Genomic DNA, 22,832 nt, shown 5'->3' with positions numbered 1-22,832 from the left:
TCTTCACTTACACGTTTTTCCTTGCATACATCACATCGATCTGTTTTCGGAATATGAAATGACAAATTAAACTGCGTGTTGAAGATCTCACGATACTTAAACTCACTAACATCATTTCTTGCTAGTTCTCTGCAGTATTCCTGATACAGTTCATACATTTTGCGAATGTTTAGATTTGCTTCCAAGAATTTTCTGGTAGACTTGGCTCGAGTATAATGCGATTCAGCGCATGGGAAAGATTCAATATGCTTTTTCACTAATTCAATGTCCTCGTTACTAGTTTTGTTTCGAGGTACCTGTACTGCCTTTGGATTTGGCACTCCTGTTGTAGCAAAATTTGAATGTGCGTAGTAAACTCTTCTCTCTGAAATATCAAGAGTAGCCAAATAATATGTCTTGCAAATCCGGACTGTTTTCGTGTTAACGACAAAATAATATCACAGTGTGAAACTCCTGCGCGTCTCCGCTTTCTTCTTGATTTTAGTCTCGGTTGGAACGGTTTTAGTTGTTTTCAAGTAAAACATTTTCTTCATATCCTTGCTTAGTTTCCAGAAATCATCAAAAATCTTTTGTCTCTCTTCAGAGGCAATAGCCTGACTTCAATTATAATGACAATCCTTATTACAAACAACATCCTTCACTTTCTTCTCTTTCCCATGAGTTTTCTGGTTGTTAGGATTCATATATACAGTACCAGAGTTTACTGCTGCCTTGATCTTTGTCTTAACCCAGTTCTTCTTATCTGAAATTTGTTTTCTGGTCTTTTTACGTGAATTAGGATGATCCACTGTATTGCTTTGACTATTTAGATCTGGCTCGGTTGTTTCTTGTACAGGTTCAGCATTATTGGGAATCTCGAGGTGCTCCTGATTTTCTGCTGCCACTGAACCTGTTATGGCACTTGAACTAGAACCACAGCCAACACTGACATTAACCTCTGAAAAGAGATTATAATCCACATTTTCTTGAAGAGCCTCAGCTACTTCCTGATCAGATTCTCGGAAATTTAGTTCTGAAAGGCTGCTTGCATCTAGTTCAGGTCGATAGAGAGGATCACTGCCTTTTTCTGAATCAGAAGATAGATCTTCCTCGCTAGAAAAAACAAACAAAAAACTAAAAAACAAACAAACAAAACAAAAGCTTAACAAACAAAAGCTTAGGCTATACAAGCCCAATGGACATTGTGGCTTGATGCAATGCTTCCAATTACTTGATTTTACTTCAAGTCAGGAAATGGAAAATGGGGCTAGGTCAGGAAAATGAAATTTTCAGTAGACTAAAGATAGGCTTTGTAAGGATAGACTAGTCTAGGCCTAGTAATAGCAAAACATATTTTTAGCTCTAATATTTATTAAAGGGGAGAAATCAGATAAAGAAAAAAAGGAAATATACCATTAGATTTTCTATTTCCTTGTCTATTCCCCCACAAAGCCAGATACACCTTTAGGCTAAACAAAACAGTTTGATTTTTCTTTAAACTAGCTTTATTTGGTAATACACATCAGCTGCTGATGAAGAACTGGGTATATTATCCAAGCACCCCTGGTGTTTGGATAATCACTAACTTTGGACAAGCAACCGAGCATAATTTGATTCAAATAGAGCCTATATTTCCTAGCAAGCTCTTAGTATTGCATATGTATAGATTTAGATTACCTTGTTGTGATTAGCTCAATTTGATCTCAGAAACTTTTTTATACTGAAAATTAAGCTTAAAGAAAAGTTAGCAAACCCTAGTAGCCTATTTTTTCTTTACAGCACATGTCTGGGATTGAATCTATTTATGTTTGAGTGGTTTTGTATCCTACAAGGCCTATAGGATCATGTGTTTAAGATTGGGCAGTATTTTCTAGAATTAGCCTAGGCTATGCTTAAACTAAATTGTGTATTTGTCATTAGACTCTACTATTAACTATCAATGCATTCAAAACATTCAGCAATCCATATGGCTAAAATATTCAGCCTAATCAAATAGCCTAGGCTAGCCTACTTGTTCAAGAAAATTTGATACTTCCTTTGAGTTCTGCAAATTAGCAAATCGCATTATGAGATGGTGCAGTGGTACAATAATGTGCGTAAATAGACAAGACAATTCTGTTATCTAGGAATAGAACCATATTCCTAATTCAATGCTGTTTCCAAATCAAACTATATATGCACCAAAAATCATAACAAATCAGGTAGCCTATTTGATATACTCTTGGGTAAAGGTGCAGTGTAGCTCGCCCTGTACTATAGGGTGCGGAGAACCTACAAAGAGAACTGCAAAATAAAGGAAGAAGTGTGTTGTTTGCATTCTACTTCTATTGGACAGTATCTGTGAAACTTTACAACTAAATTGACTTAATAATATACCCTTAGAAATAAGCTGTTTTTATCAGGGGTAGATACACTGCACCTTTACCTACTCTTGGAACAAAATATTAGTCAATTCCACAAAAATGAGGTACCTGGATTCCTGCAAATATTGTGCAGCTTTTGCGGATGTAAACAATGTCCGTTTGGGTTTCATTGTGAAACTTTAACAAACTTTTTCTTCTTCAAAAGTATACGTCGACGGAGTTACGACAAAAATGCCCGTGTAATTTTCCCATATGAGGTACGACAGAACCGCTCTTAACAAAACGGCAAAATGTGAGATACGATAAACGAGAAATCTAAAATTGGGGCACTTCTAGCTGAGCTACAACAAAATGGTCGACGGAATCGGATAGAGCAAACAATTTCACGTTAGATGGCAGTCCTAACTCCACTTCCCGAAAAAGTCGCAGATACGACAAAACCGCTCTCAGGGGACGAGATGTATATATCAATTTGATGATTAATGCATTTCTATGTTCTAGCTGCCAAGTCAATGCTGTAAACTTTGTAACAGCGTTATCAGGTCTTTTCAAGTAAAAAAAAGCGTTTCTGATGGAAGTAAGGTGCGAAGGTAAAAGTTATACAGGGAATAATCATTGCTTTGCAGTTAGTCCAGTTAATGTCCTGCTAATAGTATACTTTAGCACGGAAATAACGAGGGAAGCTGCAATTTAAACCGAAAATAATTAATACTTTGTAGTTTCTGCATTATATATCTAGTAATCAAGAATCACTAATCTAATCACTAATCTACTAATCAAGGTAATCAAGAAAACTCGTGGTTGTTTCCTATATTTGAAGGATTCTTAAAATGGTTTGGGGGATATCACGGGGAAACTTAAAATACCAGAAGAATTTTTTTTTTGGGGGGGGTGTTCAACCCCCTAACATCCCCCCGCTCTTGGATACATTTTTGACGATATCAGTACTTATTATCCCATTTTGATACTATGATAGACCAAGCAAGCTCAGTTTTTCCTAAAGTGCTAATGAGCTAAAAGGGAAAAAAAAATATTTCTCTTGCTATTTTAGGTGGAGATGGAAGTGTCCTACAGTGGTTTCAATAACAGTTATTTTAATTACTGTCTCTTTATTTCGATCTGATCTCAATTTGAGGTCGGGCTCTTTCCAAAATTCTTTAAAACTTATTTCAGTTTTAAAATCACTATGCAACTAAAAATGACAGAATGCTATTAAAAAATAGCCCCAAATTGAAAGAATGATTGGGCTGAACTTTTGGTATGATATAGGTTGTTGTCTCTAGTGTAGGAATAACCGGCTTTAAAAATAAAAACAATTTGGAACAAAACAATGCAATAGTTTAAGGGAGAGTTTTAAGCTTATATTGTCCTCATTATGTATTGAATGGACAATGAAATCAAATTAACACTGAAATGGAATTTATTATTTCCAATTTCATTCGAGGTGTGTAAAGGAGTAAATTGGAATACTTGGATTGTTATTTTGTTTGTTTTTTCTTTGCTCGGTGATTCCAGTAGCAGCTCAGCTAGGAATTGTGAATCCATTTATTCATTATCAGTTTTGGTTGTATAATTAGCTCATGCTTATAATCAGTAAGAACTCATTTGCACCTGCCCCCCCCCCCCCAGACAGCCTACTTTTGCAATTTCATGAGTGGGATAGAAGATTTAGTTAAAAGAATCTGTTTTTCATATAAACGAGCAATAATTGGGTATGTATTGCCGTAACGTATTTTTTCGCATAAACGGCTCCATATTTTTTGAAAAAAATTGGCATCCTGGGATTTTCTGGCCTAAAAAGATTATCTATATAGGTCACGAGTTTGAGAAAATTTGTTAAGATCCTTAAGAAAAAGCAACCATGAATAGTGTCATATTTATGAGCACATTTCAAGAGCATACATATGTCATATTTAATTCAGTGGTGGTTGTATCGTTTTTAGTGTCTATGATGCAGGCAAAATTACACAAGAAACATATGATTGCCAAGAACAATGATATGACTGACATCATATTTTTGAGTACATTTCAAGAGAATAAATTACATCCCTCTCCATGAGTGAACGTATCGTTTTTATATCTAGTGTAATTATTCTATTTTACAAAAGACGTTTCAAGAAGTCTCATAATGCCTAGAGGACAAATGAAAAGCCTAGACCATCAAATGTGACAAGACCAATCTGATCAGCTAAGGTAAAGGGTATTGAAAACTGATTAAGAAAACAAAGTTGTATTTTTACAAAGGCGCTGCTTCTAATTTAAATTATATTTACTTCAACAGAGTGCAAACAGCATGACATGATTGATTTGTCAGTGTTCAGGGCGGGTGGGAGAAGGGTAGAAATTAGGAGATTGAAAACACCTTCTCATGCTAGGAACGTCCGCAGGGGGTCTCAGAGTTAGCCCTTCTCCCCCAAAATCCTAAAAAAAAATTGATTTTGGGTAATTTCTTATTCGTAATATCCATTTATTTACTAAAGGGATCCCCCCAAAAGCCTAAGTTGTGACTGTAGATCCATTTCTAAAAGTTTAAATCTCTTCTATGCTTTATCTAAAATGAAGGTTTGGATGACGTCATAAATGTCAAAACACATTCAATACGATCGCCCTTGGAAAAAAAGAATTTTTCCATAGTATTGTCCAACTTAGGTCAAGCAAAAAACTTCAGTAGGTCAATTTCCAAAAAAAAAATTTAAGAAATAAGGGGTCTTTTCTTATGATTAATGAAAAAAACTTTTTCCACAAAATAAGTTTTTCAAAGAAAAGTAAAGAACTCCATTAAAAAAAAAAAAATATTAGCCGGCCTTCTTCTAATTTGTCCGGTCCAAACAACCAACGGGGTTGAAATTTAAAAGAAATCAAAGATTCACCCACTCTTCAGACCATTCTTTCGGAGTATCCCAACTTGGAACCGATTCAGTGTGTTGGCAGCAAATTCGAGACCTCAATGTAAAACCCTTAATTCATCCCTATTCATTTCCGAAAATACTAGTGTCAACTGTTCGGTCACTTGTAAACAAAATGGAAGAGGTCGACCTATGCTTGAAAACGGAACTTATTGAAATTGCTTGTATCTGTGAATCGTGTCCACGACTGAAGAGTATGTTGCATTTGATGGATATGATACCTACAAGAATCACACCTGATGACATTACAGTAACATATGGTAGTGGTGTTAGTATTATTTGTCGATCATCTATAAAAAATAGAGTTCTCAATTTCAACAATATACCAAATAAACACGGTTTGGAAGTCTTATGGTTGTGGTACAGGTCTAAGAGGCTACCTAACGAAGTGGTATGACTGGTGATATGTGTTGTTTACTATCCGCCCCGTAGCCCTTATCGTAAAGACCTTGTGAATTACTTACTGAATTGCACTGACAATGTACGATCCTTGTATCCTAACGCTGGTATCATAATGTCTGGCGATTTAATGACTCGGATCCCAAATGGATCTTAAGCAGTCACTTAAGCGGATTGTTAATGTGCCAACAAGAGGTAACCGTATGTTAGATCTCATCTTTAGCAACTGTCCGGAATATTACAATACCCCAGTTATAATGCCCCCATTAGGTATGAGTGACCACCTGTGTATTGCTTGGGAACCTAATCATATTATCCCAAATAGACAAAAAAATAGTGTGTTGTACAGGTCCAAGACACCTGAGCTAGCAAATCTACGAGAAATGGCTCATAAATCGTGACTGGCGTGATATCCTCTCATTGTCTGATGGTGACAAAATGGCACGTTCATTTTATAGAAAAATATTCGACAAATACTCCAAAATTTTACCACAAATATGTGAAATCTAATGAAAAACCATGGATTGCTCAAGATATTTGGGATCTGGTAAAATTGAGGAATGAATTGCATTTAACTGGACCTGACAAAGATTTTAAAAGGTTAGGAAATACAATTGTGTACAAAATAAGATGTTGACGTAAGCAGTATGGCTAAAAAATTATAAGCAAAAATATCAATCCAATCCAAGGAAGTTCCATCATACAGTTCTGAATATTATCGGTAAAATAGTGGCCAAAGTTGAAGTTAGAGATAATACTGGTAAAATCCTGTAACCTAATGAGATTAATAATTTTTTCGCAACAATTTGTAAAATTCTTCCGTGACTAACAATATTACCAACTAATGACTCAGTTTCAAATATCCCTAGCCTAGAGATTAGTTCAGTTGTTAAGAAGTTGAAGGCACTTGATCCTCGTAAATCTAGTTACCCAATCTTTTATCTACTTCTTTAACGCCAATTTTAACCAATATTTTATTGATGGTTTTTTTCCTAGTATTTTTAAACAGGTATATATTGCCCCAATCCCCAATGTAAGGTCTCTAAGGATATTACTGATATGATGCCGATTTAAAAAACACCGGCTCTTTCAAAAGTGTTTGAAAGTTTTATTTTTGATTGTTTATTTAAGGACATAAAAGATAACATAGATTCCCAACGATCTGAATTTCGACCCGGGCATAGTTCTGTTCATTATTTGGTTGCATTGTTGGATATCAAAGTATAATCACCTACGGAACAAGTACGGACAAAACATATCCTCTCCACACAAAAAAGTGACCCTTTGTATACCTATGCGAACCTGGCAACTAAAAACCGTAGTTATACAATTCATCCCGGTCACTCGTCGCCTGAATCACGCTCTAGCATAATTATTGGCTGGAGCAAAGTACTTTTGCTCGGAGCGATTAAGTAGTACAACATTTTGCGTCTAGAGGCGCTGAGGTACGCGGGGTCACTTTTGGAGAGTTTTGTCAGTACTTGTTCCGTAGGTGATTATACTTTGTTGGATATCATCCTTAAACATTTAGAAAAAAAAATAATGCTTATGTTGATGCATTATTAGCTGAAATACTTAAGGTTTTTGATAATATCGACCATTATGTAGTAGTGGAAGAAGCTAAGGTTATGGGTGCCCGTCCATTTGTTGTACGTATGCTTGCTAGTTTTCTTTTTAAAAGATCTCAGTTTATCGAACTCCCTGATCATGAACCATCTGGATTTTTAGATATTTTTTTGGTTCGCCACAAGGGACCAAATTAGGCCCACTTTCCTTTCAAATTGTTTTCAATCGTATTTTAGCAACAGTTCGACAACGTGTTAAATTTGCTGATGATTTGTCTGTTTTATCACTGCAACTAAGCCCTCCGACTACCGAACAGTCTGACTTGACGAGAATTTTTTGTGATCTAAAAGCTGAATTAGGAAAGATAAAACTGACGGTCTGTGTAACTAAGAGCTCTTATATGACTTTTTCCTTCCTAAAGGTCGACAGCCATTCTTCTCTTATTTCCCTACTGCCGAAAAAAAACTGTTAAAATATTTGGATTACTTATTGACGAAGATTTAAGATGGAACTTGCACGTTGACTATCTGACTAAAAAAGGTGCCTCACTTTTACATTCATTTTCCAACCTGATGAGATTTGATATGCCAACTGAGGTTTTAAAGTGTATACTTTAGCTACGTTAGGTCTTCTCTTGAGTATGCATGTCCTGCTTGGCATCCGGGTTTGACGAAAGATCAATCAGATATAATTAAGATGATACGAAAAAGAGCTGTAAAATTATGCTTGGACATAACTACTCAACATATAATGATACACTAAAACAACTCAACTTGTCGCAATTTTTTTAAGGGAACATATTCCTTTATATTTTTGTTTATTTGTTTTTTTTAGAATGCATATAGTAGTTTCGATTTTTCATGGGGGCCAAGAGACAGAATATTTTAAACTCCTGGCTAAGGTTTTTTTTTTCCCTGGTTTGTTATGCATAAATACATATCAGTGATATTTCTATCAGTAATTTCATATTAGAGAGTTGTTTTTCGTAATAAGACTTAAACTTTATGTCAGACGGAAGATCTTAAACTCCAGGCTAAGGTTTTTTTCCTGGTTCGTTATGCAGAAAGACATATCAGTGATATATCAGTAATTTCATATTAGAGAGTTGTTTTTTGTAATAAGACTTAAACTTTCTGTCAGACGGAAGATCTTACACTCCTGGCTAAGGTTTGGTTTCCTGGTTTGTTATGTCGAAAGACATATCAGTGATATTTGTATCAGTAATTTCATATTAGAGAGTTGTTTTTCGTAATAATACTTAAACTTTCTGTCAGACGGAAGATCTTAAACTCCTGGCTAAGGTTTTTTTTTTCCTGGTTTTTTATGCAGAAAGACATATCATTGATATTTCTATCACTAATTTCTTATTAGAGAGTTGTTTTTCGTAATAAAACTTAAACTTTCTGTCAGATGGAAGATCTTAAACTCCTGGCTAAGGTTTTTTTTTCCTGGTTTGTTATGCAGAAAGACGTGATATTTCTGTTAGTAATTTCATATTAGAGAGTTGTTTTTCGTAATAAGACTTAAGCTTTCTGTCAGACGGAAGATCTTAAACTCCTGGCTAAGGTTTTTTTTCCTGGTTTGTTATGCAGAAAGACATATCAGTGATATTTCTATCAGTAATTTCATATTAGAGAGTTGTTTTTCGTAATAAGACTTAAACTTTCTGTCAGACGGAAGATCTTAAACTCCTGGCTAAGGTTTTTTTTTTCCTGGTTTGTTATGCAGAAAGACATATCAGTGATATTTCTATCTGTAATTTCACATTAGAGAGGTGTTTTTCGTAATAAGACGTAAACTTTCTGTTACAATGGGCACTGGCATGCTTTTTATTAAATAACTGCTGTAACCGCGGCAGTAAACAGCAATAAACAGCAGTTTTATTGCTGTAACCATAATGCAGAAACCTTTTTAACAAAGTATACTGTAATTTGTCATTTTCTCCGAGATTCTCTATTATTTTACAATTATCTGTTTTAGAAACCCTTCACTCATCTTTGATATAGTCTATATGGCAATTATATGAAGTTCGAAGTGTTGTATAAGTAAAATACATATTTTTATGTGTGCATTTTTATGTGATTTTGGTTTTAATTTTTATAGAAGGTGAAGATGCATCCTTAACTAATATTAAAGACGTTTTTGGAAGCACAAATCCACACAAACGTCTGGAAGCACACATATTATCAACGGAAAATGAACCTAGTATTTTGGCTAATTTTCCTGGCACATCTGCAGATTGCAAACCTAATTCTGACCAGCTTAAACCAGAGTTGAATATTGGCAAGGACATAGGTATGATTCAGATATCCTGCAATTCTTCTGTATACTTGTGTGTCCAAAATGAAAATGTGAACCGTACGCATCCTTTGAAATCGTAGCGAGGTTTTAAATTAATATCTTTGGTGCCTCTGATTGTGCTAGTTGAATTTGATAAAATATTAACTAATTAAGGTAATGGGTGGGTTAAATTGTAAGGATTTAATATTTTACATCCCTGTTAAATTCTTGAGCTAAACAAGAAACTCAAATTTATTTGGAACTCTTTTCTAGATTTGGGAATTCATTAGAACTCATCTTGTTTTTATAATATAAAATATTTTTCTTTTTATATCTGGTGCAAGAATGTACCGAAGTCTAAAATTGCTGTAAGCCTACAAGTTTAGCTATATCTACAAGTAATGTGAACAATTAAAATAATATCTCTTTTTTTTATCAAGACAACTGCAAAGTCATAGCATTCTCTTCTAAAAGTGCTTTATTTTTGCTTCATTTTAATGCAATATTTACGCCAGGGTAATTTATATGTGGTCTGATTTTCTCATCGGACGAAGAATAACTTTAAAATCAAATAAAAATAGGGTTGGTTCATCAAACTGAATGTATAATAACTGTGTAAGGTTAAAAAATTTTGAAGCTGAATTGAGAGACTAATGAAAAAAACCTAAAAAACATAGAGAGAGAGAGAGAGAGATTTATTCTAAACAAACAAACAATTTAACATCATTTTAGCGGCCACCTCAAGAAGTAAAAACTTTTCCAAGGAGGTGGCAAAAATACACTAACATAACAAAACAATAAAAAAAACAAAAAAAGCAACCTATCTATATCACAGTCCCCAAACAGCACCACAAAACTTTCACCTTAATATTTTTATTAAATTTACTATCATATTCATAATCATAATCATCACCCCCCAGGAGCCATAAATATTTACCAATATCTTAAAAAAAAAAACACAAAATTCATACTTACTAAAAAGCATCCCTTTATTTACTATCTTAAACGAAGAAATATCACCTATATTTTTTATATTTTGATCAAGATGGTTCCAACTTCTGATCCCCATATGAAGCAAAGAGAACATCGCTCGGGCCGAGACAAGCAGCGGAATATTAATCTTTACAGATAACCTAGTATCATAATCGTGGACGGAAGATCTCAGGTTGGCTAAGCTATCAAAACACGGGAGGTTTATACCCTTTTGAATCTTAAAAATGGATAGAAGTATATACAACTCCCGTAATCCGGAAGCTGGCAATATCTTTACACGCTCATACGCTTTTCGTACAGTTTCCCGGGGTAGTAGGCCATCTAACAGCCGAACAACTTTTTTTTGTAGAACTCGTACTGGCGAACAATAGAAGGAAATGTTCCAAGCCAAACGCTACTACAATATAATATATATGAATGGATAAGGGAAAAATAAAGAAGGCGCATAACAAAAGGAGGGAAAAAATGCTTAAGTTTTCTCGTTATACTCAGGTTACGAGACACAGTTTTACAAACATACTGTACTTGGCACTTGAATGATAAAAATTCATCAATATAAACCTACAGGTACTTATAAGAACACACCCGCTTTAAAGTTCCATACTGTGTTACAATATCCTTAATATATGGATAAAAATCTGATGAACAGGAAAAAATAACAAAATTAGTCGTACCCAGATTAATCTTTAACCTATTTACCCTCAACCATGAATTTAACCTTTCAACAGTATCTTTTATCGATGTCTGAAGCAATTCTTCTGTCTTCGCGGTACTAACAGCAACTGTGTCATCAGCAAATAATGATACCGTCTCATTCCGGGGGTTTTTAGCCATATCACTAACATTAAAACAACAACTTGGGATACAATTATGCATATCATTAATGAAGTAATAAAAAGAATCGGACCAAGAACTGACCCTTGCGGGACACCATAAACCACTGGGCGGGGTCCTGATTGTATACAAATCATTTCTACAAACTGGTACCGGTTACTAAGGAAACTCCGTATAAGGTCAAGAGCTTTGACTTATACTGAGTCAAAGCTCTGGACTCCGTATGTTGATCCTCCCTGGATCAATGATTCAGGGGATCAATAATTCAGGGGGATCATTGATCAGTCCCTGGAGTTGTGTTTTATTTGTGTGTTTATATTCAATAAAGTTCAAAGTTCTTTACCTCGGATCCTATAGACCTCGCATTTTTCCAGGAGTAAGCCATGGTCAACTGTATCAAAAGCCTTCTGTAGGTCTAGAAACACTGAACCAACCTTAAATACTTCATCTAAAGCTATGTTAATTATACTAGTCAAAAATATCTATGCATCCTCTGTCTTCCTATCTTTTCTGAAACCGAACTGATTATTATTCAACAAATTAAAATTCTCTAAAAAATGGGTCAACCGATTACTAAAATATTTTCCAATAAGATGAGAAATAACTGGCAAGACTGATATTGGGCGATAATTACCCAAATCACTCTTGCTTTTTTTTAAACAATCTGGATACCTACCTTGACGGAAGCAATCATTAATCAGTGATGTCCAGATATAGATAGGAAAATACATTTCAGAATTTTTAGGCTTACAAGATCACTACCGGACAAACTATTTTTCATACTATAGATAATATCCCTTAACTCATCAAATGTAATCATCTTTAGATGTAGTGATAAATTTGCAGGAGATGGTAGAGTAGATCCAAAGGGTGTCTTCTGGAGATGAGGATCATCTCGGCTATTTTGATGAATGAATGAATGAATAGAATTTTATTTTAAAAATTACTGTCACAGCATGATCGCCGAATTTGAATTTTACGTCCAAAAAAAAGCACTATATATATCTCAAAAGCACTATACATATATTTATATATATCATCTTCAGAACGTGACGTTCACGTCAAACATAATTCATTGTAAAAAATACATTAAAAAAACTACGCTTAGTTAAAAAGTAAAAATTAAAAATAAATAGAAAACAATAAAATTAATGGAAATACATAAAAAATATGATGGGTCAATATTTAGAAATTGTTGTTTTACATATTTACGAAACTAGGCATAAAAATTTTTGCTAACCGCTGATGGGCACAGCGTAGCGGCTGAAGTTTCTCAACAGGCACTGCAACCCTGCACGGGAGTCGTTTTGTTGTGGATCTAGGGGGGAAAAGGGTTTTGTGAATTGGGTGGCTCAGAAATTTTCTTTTGGAATCAATGAAAATTTTTTCTCTTCTTTTTTCCAGAGTTTGCATTTTAAACTTTGTCACCTGCTCTTCATACGACATTTCTGCCTGCTTTGGAACTATCATTAGAGCTATTTTCTGAGCTCTTTCGATCCTAGCTCTTTGCTCAGTAGTCAGTCCAAAATGCCATACAGGAGCTGCATATTCCAGAATTGGGCGAGTAAAAGATGTAAATATTCGGAGGATGTGGTCTGGAGGGGCGCCTTGTTTCGACATAAACTTGAGCATCTGCAGCTCAGCATTCCCCTTTTTTACTAGACTAGATGTGCTTGCTTCCCATTTTAAATCACTGGTAATAATAACTCCCAAGAGTTTAATTTTCCTTACTTTAAGAGAATCAGAGATAGTTGGTAGAAAATTTGGTTCAGAAGAATTTAAAAATGAAATAGTTAAAAATGAAATAGTTAAAATTAAAGATTTACTGTAATATACTGTCATATTTGAATTAGAGACTTTAGTCTTCATGCTATCAGTTAAAATTTGAGCTTTACTACATTTACTGGCTTCACAAAATTCTCTAAGGGTTAGTTTGTCAACATGTTGCCAGCGGTCTTAAAGATCATTAGCAATATCATTGATCATAACTAGAGAAAGAATAGGACCCAGAATGGTACCTTGAGGTACACCACAAAAGACTAGCTCGGGTTCAGAGAAAGACTTCTTATATTTTAAAATTTGGAACCTATTTATTAAAAAACTCTGAATTATTTTCACAACAGCAACATTCACTTTAAAATCAATTAAAAGCTTATAAATTAAAATGTTATGATCAATCAAATCGAAACCCTTTTTAAAATCAATTGTTATTAAGTTTAGTCATTTAGCAGGTCATCAACATGCTTAAAAATAAAATTTAAAAGACTGACTAGATAATGGGATGTTGATGTATTGTTTCTGTTACCGTACTGATGAGGATCAAGGAGGGGTTCAACTTCAGCTTTTAGCCAATTTGCTACAAAACTTTCGTACATTATGTTGAACAAGGGGGTCAAAGTGATTGGCCTCACACCATTCGAAATTAGGTTTAGTATCTTTTTTAGGGATTGGAGTAACATACCCCGTTTTCCATATCTGTGGGTAAACTGAAGAAGTTGAAATGCAATTAAAAATTTGTGTTAGTGGCTTAGTCAATTTGTCAGGAAATGCTTTTATAAGTTCAATCGTAATATCTATGGGAGTTATACTAATTCGTTTAAGTTTCTTTGTTTTATTAAAAACTTGATCCTCAGAAATAGTGGGTAAAGGCTTGCCAGAGCGAGGCGTTGAGGAGGACACAGCCCCTTTCATATACGGAAGCGGGGGTTTGGGGGGCGGCAGCCCCCCAACTGCACCTCCTAATCCCTGTACGTTTTAAGGTTCGAACTTGTGACTCTGCCTCTTTAACTCTTTAGAAAATGTAGTTTTTTTCAAATAATTTCTGCACGTTTTTGTACAGTTTATTACTTTGTATTGCTTGACTAACTGTTAGCTGATCTTTTCAGGAGTTAAAGATGGGGGCTGCCGCCTCCCAAACCCCCCGCTTTTGAAGATTCTTGTGTTAAAGCTTTTAATTCCTGAATACTCAAATCAAATGCACAGTAAGATTTTCTTTTTCAACTTTTTTTCGAGCATGTGGGTATACGGCATGTTATCAAAGCAGTGGAGACTTACCTGTAACCTGAAGGTCGACTGTGATATTCTTCTTGAGACGCCTGTTGAGCCGAAGGATTTAATAGATTGGATTTAAAAAAGAAACTGAGTTTCTTTTTTAAACTTTAAATTCAGTATGTAAAAAATTTTCTCTGACAAGGAATCGAACCCGGATCTTCCGCCTAGCAGTCAGGAACAGCGACCATTGTACCACAGAGACACTTGTTATATTATTTTAGTCTCTTGTATCTATTTTTGACGCAAGCAAATCCCCACAAAACTTGATATTTGGTTTTGGAAAATAGGGAAGGAAGGATCGGATTGAGCGGAAAGTTTGAGGATAAGCTCCCAGGCCTCAGGAAAGCTTATCCTCTAAATTTCAGCCCGATCGGACAACGTTAAAGGGGGGCTGTGGTGGGAAAAATTAACATGGGCTCTTATAGGAAAACGAGGTTTTTCATAAATGTAAAGTCGGGGGATAATTTTTTCGGTCTGAAAATATCAAAAGGCCCTAACAGGTCGAATTCCGCTTCGAATGAGTCCTCATTCATCCGGATCCTTTGCCAACTGTGACTTATAGGCGTGGCTGATAAAAAAAAAAGAGAAATGAACATTGTGTAGCTATATTTGTTTTTTGAAAAACAGGGAAGGAGTGATGGGATCGAGCTGAAATTTCGAGGATAAGCTCCGGGCCCTAGGAAATCTTAACCTCTCAGCCCAATCGGACAACGTTAAAGGGGGGCTGTGGTCGGAGGGTCGAAACTTCCGGCCCACTTTTACCCATGAAGATAAAGTCGGAGGGGGGTGAAATTTTGCAAGTTCCTTAGTTGGAGCTTGGGCTACAAAATGCGATCACCGCTGTCTCTCTGGGACCGCTAGGACGGGAAATCGCTTAACATTGTGGTGGGTCGCCTCTTTAAAGAGGCACAAGTGTGCCTCCTTGAAAACCTAAAGCCTTCTGCGTCATTGGCGCTTCACTGAAAACGAATTACTCATATATTACAAATTTATTCTTTTCCAGTTCTTACAGCATTGAAAATGAAAATAAAAATTACAGTGAACAAAAATCTTGAACTGATGGATCTTTCAACAATTAATATCATTATATATTTAATGTTCAATTTGATTTTGTTGATACTTTCCAAGACTGTTCAAGACTCATATAGTTTTCAGTAAGGCGCCAATGACGCAGTAGGTTATAGGCTTTTGCAGTGAGGCGATACCCAAACTCTTGTTTGCAGTTATTTTTATTCGATTCAAACTTGATTTACATATTCAATTTAAGTTTCGCTCGTTTTAAGTTTTATTTATTCATTTACATTAATATATATTGTGTGTTTGTTCGCACTGCTCGTTTGTTTAATTTCTGTTCGTTTTAAGTTTCATTTATACTTTAATAGCAAAATATTTTTTTTTGTTTTAAGCTTGATTTTCATAGCCAATCTAAGCATTACTCCCTTTAAGATCTATTTATTCATTTATATTATTACTTGTTGTATGTTTTTTGCTATGATTGTTTATTTAATTTCTGTTCGTTTTGGGTTTCATTTATTCTTTAATAGTAATTTCTGGTCGTTTTAAGTTTGAATTTTAACAGTTACTTTTATATCCAGAGCTTAATTTTAAAATGGCCTTTAATTTTCTTTGAAAAACTTATTTTTTGGAAATTTTTTTTTTAATTGAAGAAAAATGATTTAGAAACTCATTACATATCCCAGTACCATCTCCAATTATAACCTCATTAAGAGTCACTTCAGTTGGTAGAATATTATTATCAGTTGGTCATACTAAAATATTTTTTTTCTAGCCTCACGGAGAAAATTAATCAAACCATTACGAAAAGCATGGTATCGCTCTTTATTCTCATGCGTAGGTTTTAAAGCTTGTGACTTAAACAGTCTATCTCTTAGATTTATTTTTTGAAAAAGATCATGCGTTATCGTTGGCTTCCCTCCCATAATGTTTTCGACGTTGCGAATTCTTCACTGCTCCCACTTCCTTAACCATTTCCAAAAGCTTACCATAAAAGAGTGTAAATTTAATATTTACATCACTCTCATTTCCAAACAGAGATACCCAATCAATACGATCCGTATTATTTTTTAGTTTCAACAGGGCACTACGATCAAAAACTACAGCTCGTTTACTCTGTTCAGGAGTTTGTCGCTTAGCGATAGATACCTCAAAATCTGCAAAAACACCAAAGTGGTCAGATTCCACATTTACAAGAACTCCTGGCGATCTGAAAGGTGAATTGGAAAAAATATTACCCAAAAGCTTTGCAGATGTCCTAGAAACTCTAGTTGGGATTTTAATCGTTGGGAACAGACCATAAGACATACACAAATCTAATAACTGAGAAGTCACTAAAGACTCCACATCCAGCATGTTAATATTGAAGTCACCTAGAACGAAACAAGGGTTATTACTAATTTGTACTTTTGCCAGCTGTTCATGAAAATCCCCCAAAAATTCTTGAATAGAACCAGAAGGAGGCCTATATGCAGTTACTAAATATGTATCAACATTATTCAATTTGGCTTATAATACGAGTGTTTCACACACCATTTCCTTATATTCACTTAGATCGTCTCGGACTCTTGCGTGGAGATCTTCACGAACATAAGCCGCAAGACCCCGTTTTGACGTAACTCCCGGTACCGAGTACACAAAGTATAGCTAGGTATATCTAAAAGAGCAGAATTTCGGTCCCTCAGGTAGGTCTCCGTTAAAGCAAGCACATGGAAAAGATTAAGTTTAGCTAAATTCGCTAAAAAATCAAATTTTGTATTTAGGCCCTGACAATTCAAATGAAAAATCCCAAAATCTCCCGATCCACCATGCCGACACTCAACATCATGAAAATCCTAACTAAAAACAAATTTAGAATCCTCAGGAGGGTCAGAAGCTGGAACCACAAAGTCCAGATTTTTATTAATACATTCATTAAAAAATTATAAAAATTTCCCTTCTGATTTTCTAAATCAAATATACTACGAGCCCCCAGAGGTAAAACAAGATCTCTAACCACTATCTATTAAAAATCCAAATGGCCTGTGCTGACGAATAGGGCATGTACCAATCACTATCAAAGACAATCTCTCAATTCTCACAACAAACAATGAAACAAAAATGATCAAAAGAAAAAATGAAAAAAAACACAAAAAGAAATAAGGCATAAATTCTAAATAAAGGCAAACGAAGAAAACTATCATTATTAATCACCAAAGAGAACAATACAATCACACACGAGGGTGTCCAATCTAAACTCTAACAGCCAATTAAAATTACTCAACTTTACTTCACAAACTATAAAAACAAATATAATTCTTTCTCAATTAACTACATACAAGCAAAACATTCACTTCTGCTTTCCGAATCGTCCTCTTTGACTACGCTCTCCAATGTCATGGCTAATAACCGGTCTAACAAGTTTCAGTAATTATATCATTCTGAAAATATTTAGCGATCGATCCGTCAGGGCCTTTGAATTGAACACAAGGTGGGTAAGATTTAGAAACCCATGCATCAAAACCTGCATCTCCTAACTGGGCTCGCTTATTAAATAAATTTTTTCTAGCCCGACGTAACTCAGGGGTAGCATCATCACTAAGAAACAAATCCTTGAATGGGCCAATATTCTTATTCTTTATTTGTTTTTTTTTGCATTTCGTAACAGGCCAATTTTTGTTTCCTTGTCACTCAGTTCAACTTTGAAAAACTTGGCATCCTTCTTGCACTGAATAATTTTGAATGGTGGTACTGTAGACTGTTCTAAGCCCACTTTAACAATATCCTAGAACAAAGCAACAGCAACATTTTCACTTTCGCAACCTGCATTCCAAACAATTATGTTTTTATCCCTCTGTTCAATTTCCAGTTTAATAAGCCTATGCGACATTTTCAAAACTGCATTCCCTGGGCCTTAGCTTCATCAACAAGAACTGATAATTGTGATTTTAAGGATGTGTTCTCATTTGTTAGAACTTCGATTTTACTATAGTGAATAGCAACTTGAGAGCACTGGTCTGACTGGGTCACCTCTAATTTGGAAACACGATCGTCTAGTGTTTTTAATTTATTGTTCACCATGTCAAGTTTTCTACAATTTTCTTGGACAGCTTCAAGTACTTTGTTAAAATTCTGTGATAAAGTTTCCACGGTAATTTGGGTGATAGAACTTCCGGTACTAGTAGCTGTAGAGTTCAACGGGTTTTCTGAGTCCTCAGCGGGACGATTACGTTTTCGATTACGACCCATACCAATTAAAGTAAACAGACTTCGCCTACCTCAAATAAGATCAATTATTTATTTACCCACTTTAATCTTAACGTGCTGTTCGGTTTGGAGTTAATTACTGGTACGGCTAAAAATGTGGCCAGGACAGGTAGGCCTCAATAATGGCTAAATATCAAAACGGCAACATTGGAATATGGGCTTCAAAAATCCGTGAAGTAATCAAACTCCGCCACTGAACACTGATAACAAGCACCCTCGTGTGAACTATGCTGTTACTCGGGCGAGAGCATAATGATAAATCTAAACATTAAACAAGACTTACTCGCAAGGGGGTGTTTGACTACCCCCTGAAAATCCAAAAAACGTGCTGTTTTATAATCCTTTATAATCCAAATGTTGCGCAATTATAATCCTTTTTTCACTCAAATGTAATTACGATAGCTATTTATTTCATATATTGATCTTCGCAGTACGGGAGCTAGATTCTTACTTAAAGACATAAGACTTATTGTCTACTTTGAGGTAATTTTACCTTGTTCTAGTTCTCTCTGTTGTAGGTAATCGAAGAAATCGCACTGGAGTGAAACCTTTCCATTGTGATATATGCAAGAAATGTTTTACTACAAATTCCTGTTTACGCCTTCATCAAAGAACTCATACTGGAGAAAAACCTTTCAAATGTGACGTATGTGAGAAATCATTCCGCCAAAAAGGTCATCTGTCTGATCATCAAAGATCTCATACTGGAGAAAAACCTTTCATATGCGACGTATGCGAGAAACCATTTTACAAAAAAATCCATCTATTAGATCATCAAAGAACGCATACTGGAGAAAAACCTTTCGAATGCCACACGTGCCAAAAAAAGTTCTGTAGAAAATCCCACCTATCTGATCATCAAATGACTCATACTGGAAAAAAGCCTTTCCAGTGTGATATATGCAAAAAATCTTATACTAAAAATTCAAGTTTACGGCTTCATCAAAGATCTCATACTGGAGAAAAGAATTTCAAATGTAATACATGTGATAAATTTTTCTCAACAAATGCGCTTTTATCTCGTCATCAAGTTGTTCATAGTAGAGAAAAACCTTTCAAATGTGACATATGCGAGAAAAGGTTCCGCCAAAAATCCTATCTGTCTTATCATAAAAGAACTCATAGTTGAGGAAAAACATGTTATGTATGAGATGTATCTCTATAGTTTTCCAATCTATCTCTTCATCGAAGAACTCATTCCGGAGAGAAACCCCTCCAGTGTACTACATGCAAGAAATTTCTTACTACAATTTACAGCTCAACTTTTGGTCTACGTACTTATACTTGGGAAAAGCTTATCTAATCTGGTGTAGGCCTATACAAGAAATGTTCTACTACAAATTCTAGTCTAGGACCTGGTCAAAGGACTCATACTGAAGAAAAACCTTTCAAATGTGATACATGTTAGAAATTTTTTCCTTCAAGGTCCCAATTATCAATTATTCAAAGAGTTCATACTAGAAAATCCCCTTTGTGTATCAATTCTATGTATTTTGTCTTCAGTGTATTTAATAACTTTTTTTAATATCAGCAAATCAGCTTTTTTTAAAATCCGCCCAACTCTATTTTTTTAGATACATGTATGAAAGACGTACGCTTTTTTAGACCTTTACGATAGTTCTATCATCTTGAAAAATCCTTTGATTAAGCCTATGGAGTTGATTTTCACGCTATGTTGACGACTAGTTTAAGCATAAAACCGTATTCTGTAAATTATCTTCTTTTCCACTTTTGTTGTTTAATTTTCAAAGGTATCTTAAATGTTGTTATTCTTTCCATTTATTTTGCAATTAAGCCCCTTTGACAAGTTTAATTTATCTATGTTCATTGTTGCTCTTGTTTTTTGTTTGATTTGATTGCTATTTTATATAAAGAAATATGTTATTTTTTTAACGGAAATAAATTTAGCGGTATTTTCTGCTAATAGTCTGAAAAATATTTTGATTTGGTAAGAATGTTAGCGGTTGATATTCCGTAGTATGAACACAGGACACTGTACAAAATTTACCAGATTATAAAATTCGATAAAATCTTCATAGAGAAGTGTTTCATAATTTTCTTCTCCTTTGATCCACGAAGTTGCCTTTTAGTTTTAGCTTTTTATTTTCATACAAAAAGATGGTAGCTTTATACTCGCAGCGAAAGGAACCGGTTTACTTTAATCATATTATTCTGAATTACTGAGAATTACTATTTGACAAACACTCATGAAAAAGACTTATTTGATTGGAAATTGAAAGGGCTATCTTTAATAGTCGAAAGTGATTGGAGGGCAGATAACCCTCCTCCCACGCCCACCATTTTCCCAAACACATCCAATCAAAATTTTGAGATAGCTATTTTGTTCCACATAATTGAAAGATACGGAGATTAGGTCTTTAAGGATGAAACCCCCCCCCCCCACAGCCCAAAAATAATGTCTGAGGATGAATCCCCCCCAGAGTCCTCAGGGCAAGGGTTCCCAAAATGCATCTGATAGAAATTTTGAGATGGCTATTTGTTGTCGTAGAAGCTTCGAAAAAGGCTCTTTCTATTGTAAATTGAAAGGGCCATTTTTAATAGTCGAAAGTGATTGGAGGCCAACTAACCCCCCTCCCACACCCACCATTTTCCCGAACACATCCAATCAAAATTTTTAGATAGCTATTTTGTTCCACGTAATTGAAAGTTACGGAGATTATATCTTTAAGGATGACAAACCCCCCACAGACCCCAGGGAAAAGGGTTATAGGTGAAGTCCTGGGGGTATATAAGGTATATATAGAAAGAGTTATCGTTTAAAAAATGCATTTGGCTGACAAATCCCACGCCTTGTCAAGACTAGAATATAAATTGCACTTTCCTGAAAACAAAATACATTTAAAATGTTTTTACTAGATATGTGAAGGGGAAGTCCTCTCCCTTGCACTCCAATTATAGCGCGAGTGTCTAGTGTCCCTTTTAAGAGTAACTAGAGCTTGGATGGCAAGCAGTCCTTCTCTCAAGCCATGTGATTTTCCAAAAGCATCCAGTCAAAATTCTGAGACAACCATTTTGTTCAGCATAGTAGAACAGTCCAGCAACTAAGTCTTTAGGGATATTAGGCATATCAACCCCCCACAATTATGCAATTGGCCCATTATGCTTTAAGACTAAATGTTGCTGTAAAATAAATCAAAAGAGGCATTGTGTTAGATTGTTTCTAATAAGACACATCAGCAATATATCAAGAGTGACTGGGGATATTAAGTTGAAACTTTTGGGGACACTACTATTCCTTCTTCTGTTCTCACAATTAAAAAAAAAATGACCCTGCATTCTCAGTTAAATTGACACATACTGACATTTCTTCCTTAAGGTTTTGATAATTTTTCATTTATGAAATTAAGAAAGGTGAAAATATTTCAGACGTATTTTGTTTTCAGTAAAGCACAAATTGTGGTCTGGTCTTGAGAAGGCATGGGGTTTTTAACCCTACTCATGTTAATTTTTGCTCGTTTTAAGTTTGACTCGGCTATTTATTATAATTTCTGTTCATTTTGAGTTTTATTAACTTATTGATGGTGATTTGTGATAGTTTCACGCTTCGAAGATTATTTGACTTTATTTTTGCTCATTCTTGGCTTAATGGGGCTTTCTACTTTTCTTTGATAAACTTGTCTTGTGGAAAAAGTTTTTTAAAATAATTTCTGTTCGTTTAGTAAAGCGCAAATTATGTTCTGGTCTTGAGAAGACATAGGGGTTATCAACCCTACTCATGTTAATTTTTGCTCGTTTTGAGTTTGAATTGGCTATTTATTGTGATTTCTGTTCGTTTTGAGTTTTATTTATTTATTGATAGTAATTTGTGGTAGTTTTACACTTGAAAGATTATTTGACTTTATTTTTGCTCATTCTTGGCTTAATGGGGCTCTCTACTTTTCTTTGATAAACTTGTCTTGTGGAAAAAGTTTTTTAAAATAATTTCTGTTCGTTTAGTAAAGCGCAAATTGCGTTCTGGTCTTGAAAAGGCATAGGGATTACCGGCCCTACGCTTGTTAATTTTTGCTCGTTTTGACTTTGACTCGGCTATTTACTTTAATTTCCGTTCGTTTCGAGTTTCATTTATTTGTCAGCTGGGATCTGTGATAGTTTTACGGTTGGCAGATTATTTGACTTTATTTTAAGATTATTTACTTTATTGCTCATTCTTGGCTTAATGGAGCTCTTTATTTTTCTTTGA

General features: G+C 34.9%; 1 protein-coding gene across 4 annotated transcripts in view; it reads left to right on the top strand.

Moving 5' to 3' along the window:
- Positions 1-21,723, top strand: part of LOC148942390 (uncharacterized) — a 45,459-nt gene extending 23,736 nt beyond the window's left edge. For all 4 annotated transcript variants that reach the window (XM_089103094.1, XM_089103096.1, XM_089103095.1 and 1 more), the window contains 2 exons: positions 9,317-9,508; positions 19,150-21,723. In XM_089103094.1, the coding sequence (XP_088959220.1) occupies positions 9,317-9,508; positions 19,150-19,760 (803 nt within the window). In that variant the 3' untranslated portion in view covers positions 19,761-21,723. The remainder of the gene's footprint in view (positions 1-9,316; positions 9,509-19,149) is intronic.
- Positions 21,724-22,832: the final 1,109 nt, after the last annotated feature.

This window comes from Artemia sp. Qi Xiang Cuo, chromosome 17 (assembly GCF_049724085.1).
Source record: "Artemia sp. Qi Xiang Cuo chromosome 17, ASM4972408v1, whole genome shotgun sequence".
Taxonomy (NCBI): Eukaryota; Metazoa; Arthropoda; class Branchiopoda; order Anostraca; family Artemiidae; genus Artemia; species Artemia sp. Qi Xiang Cuo.
Note: the sequence above shows the minus strand (reverse complement) of the source record. Positions and strands in the feature narration are given on the sequence as shown.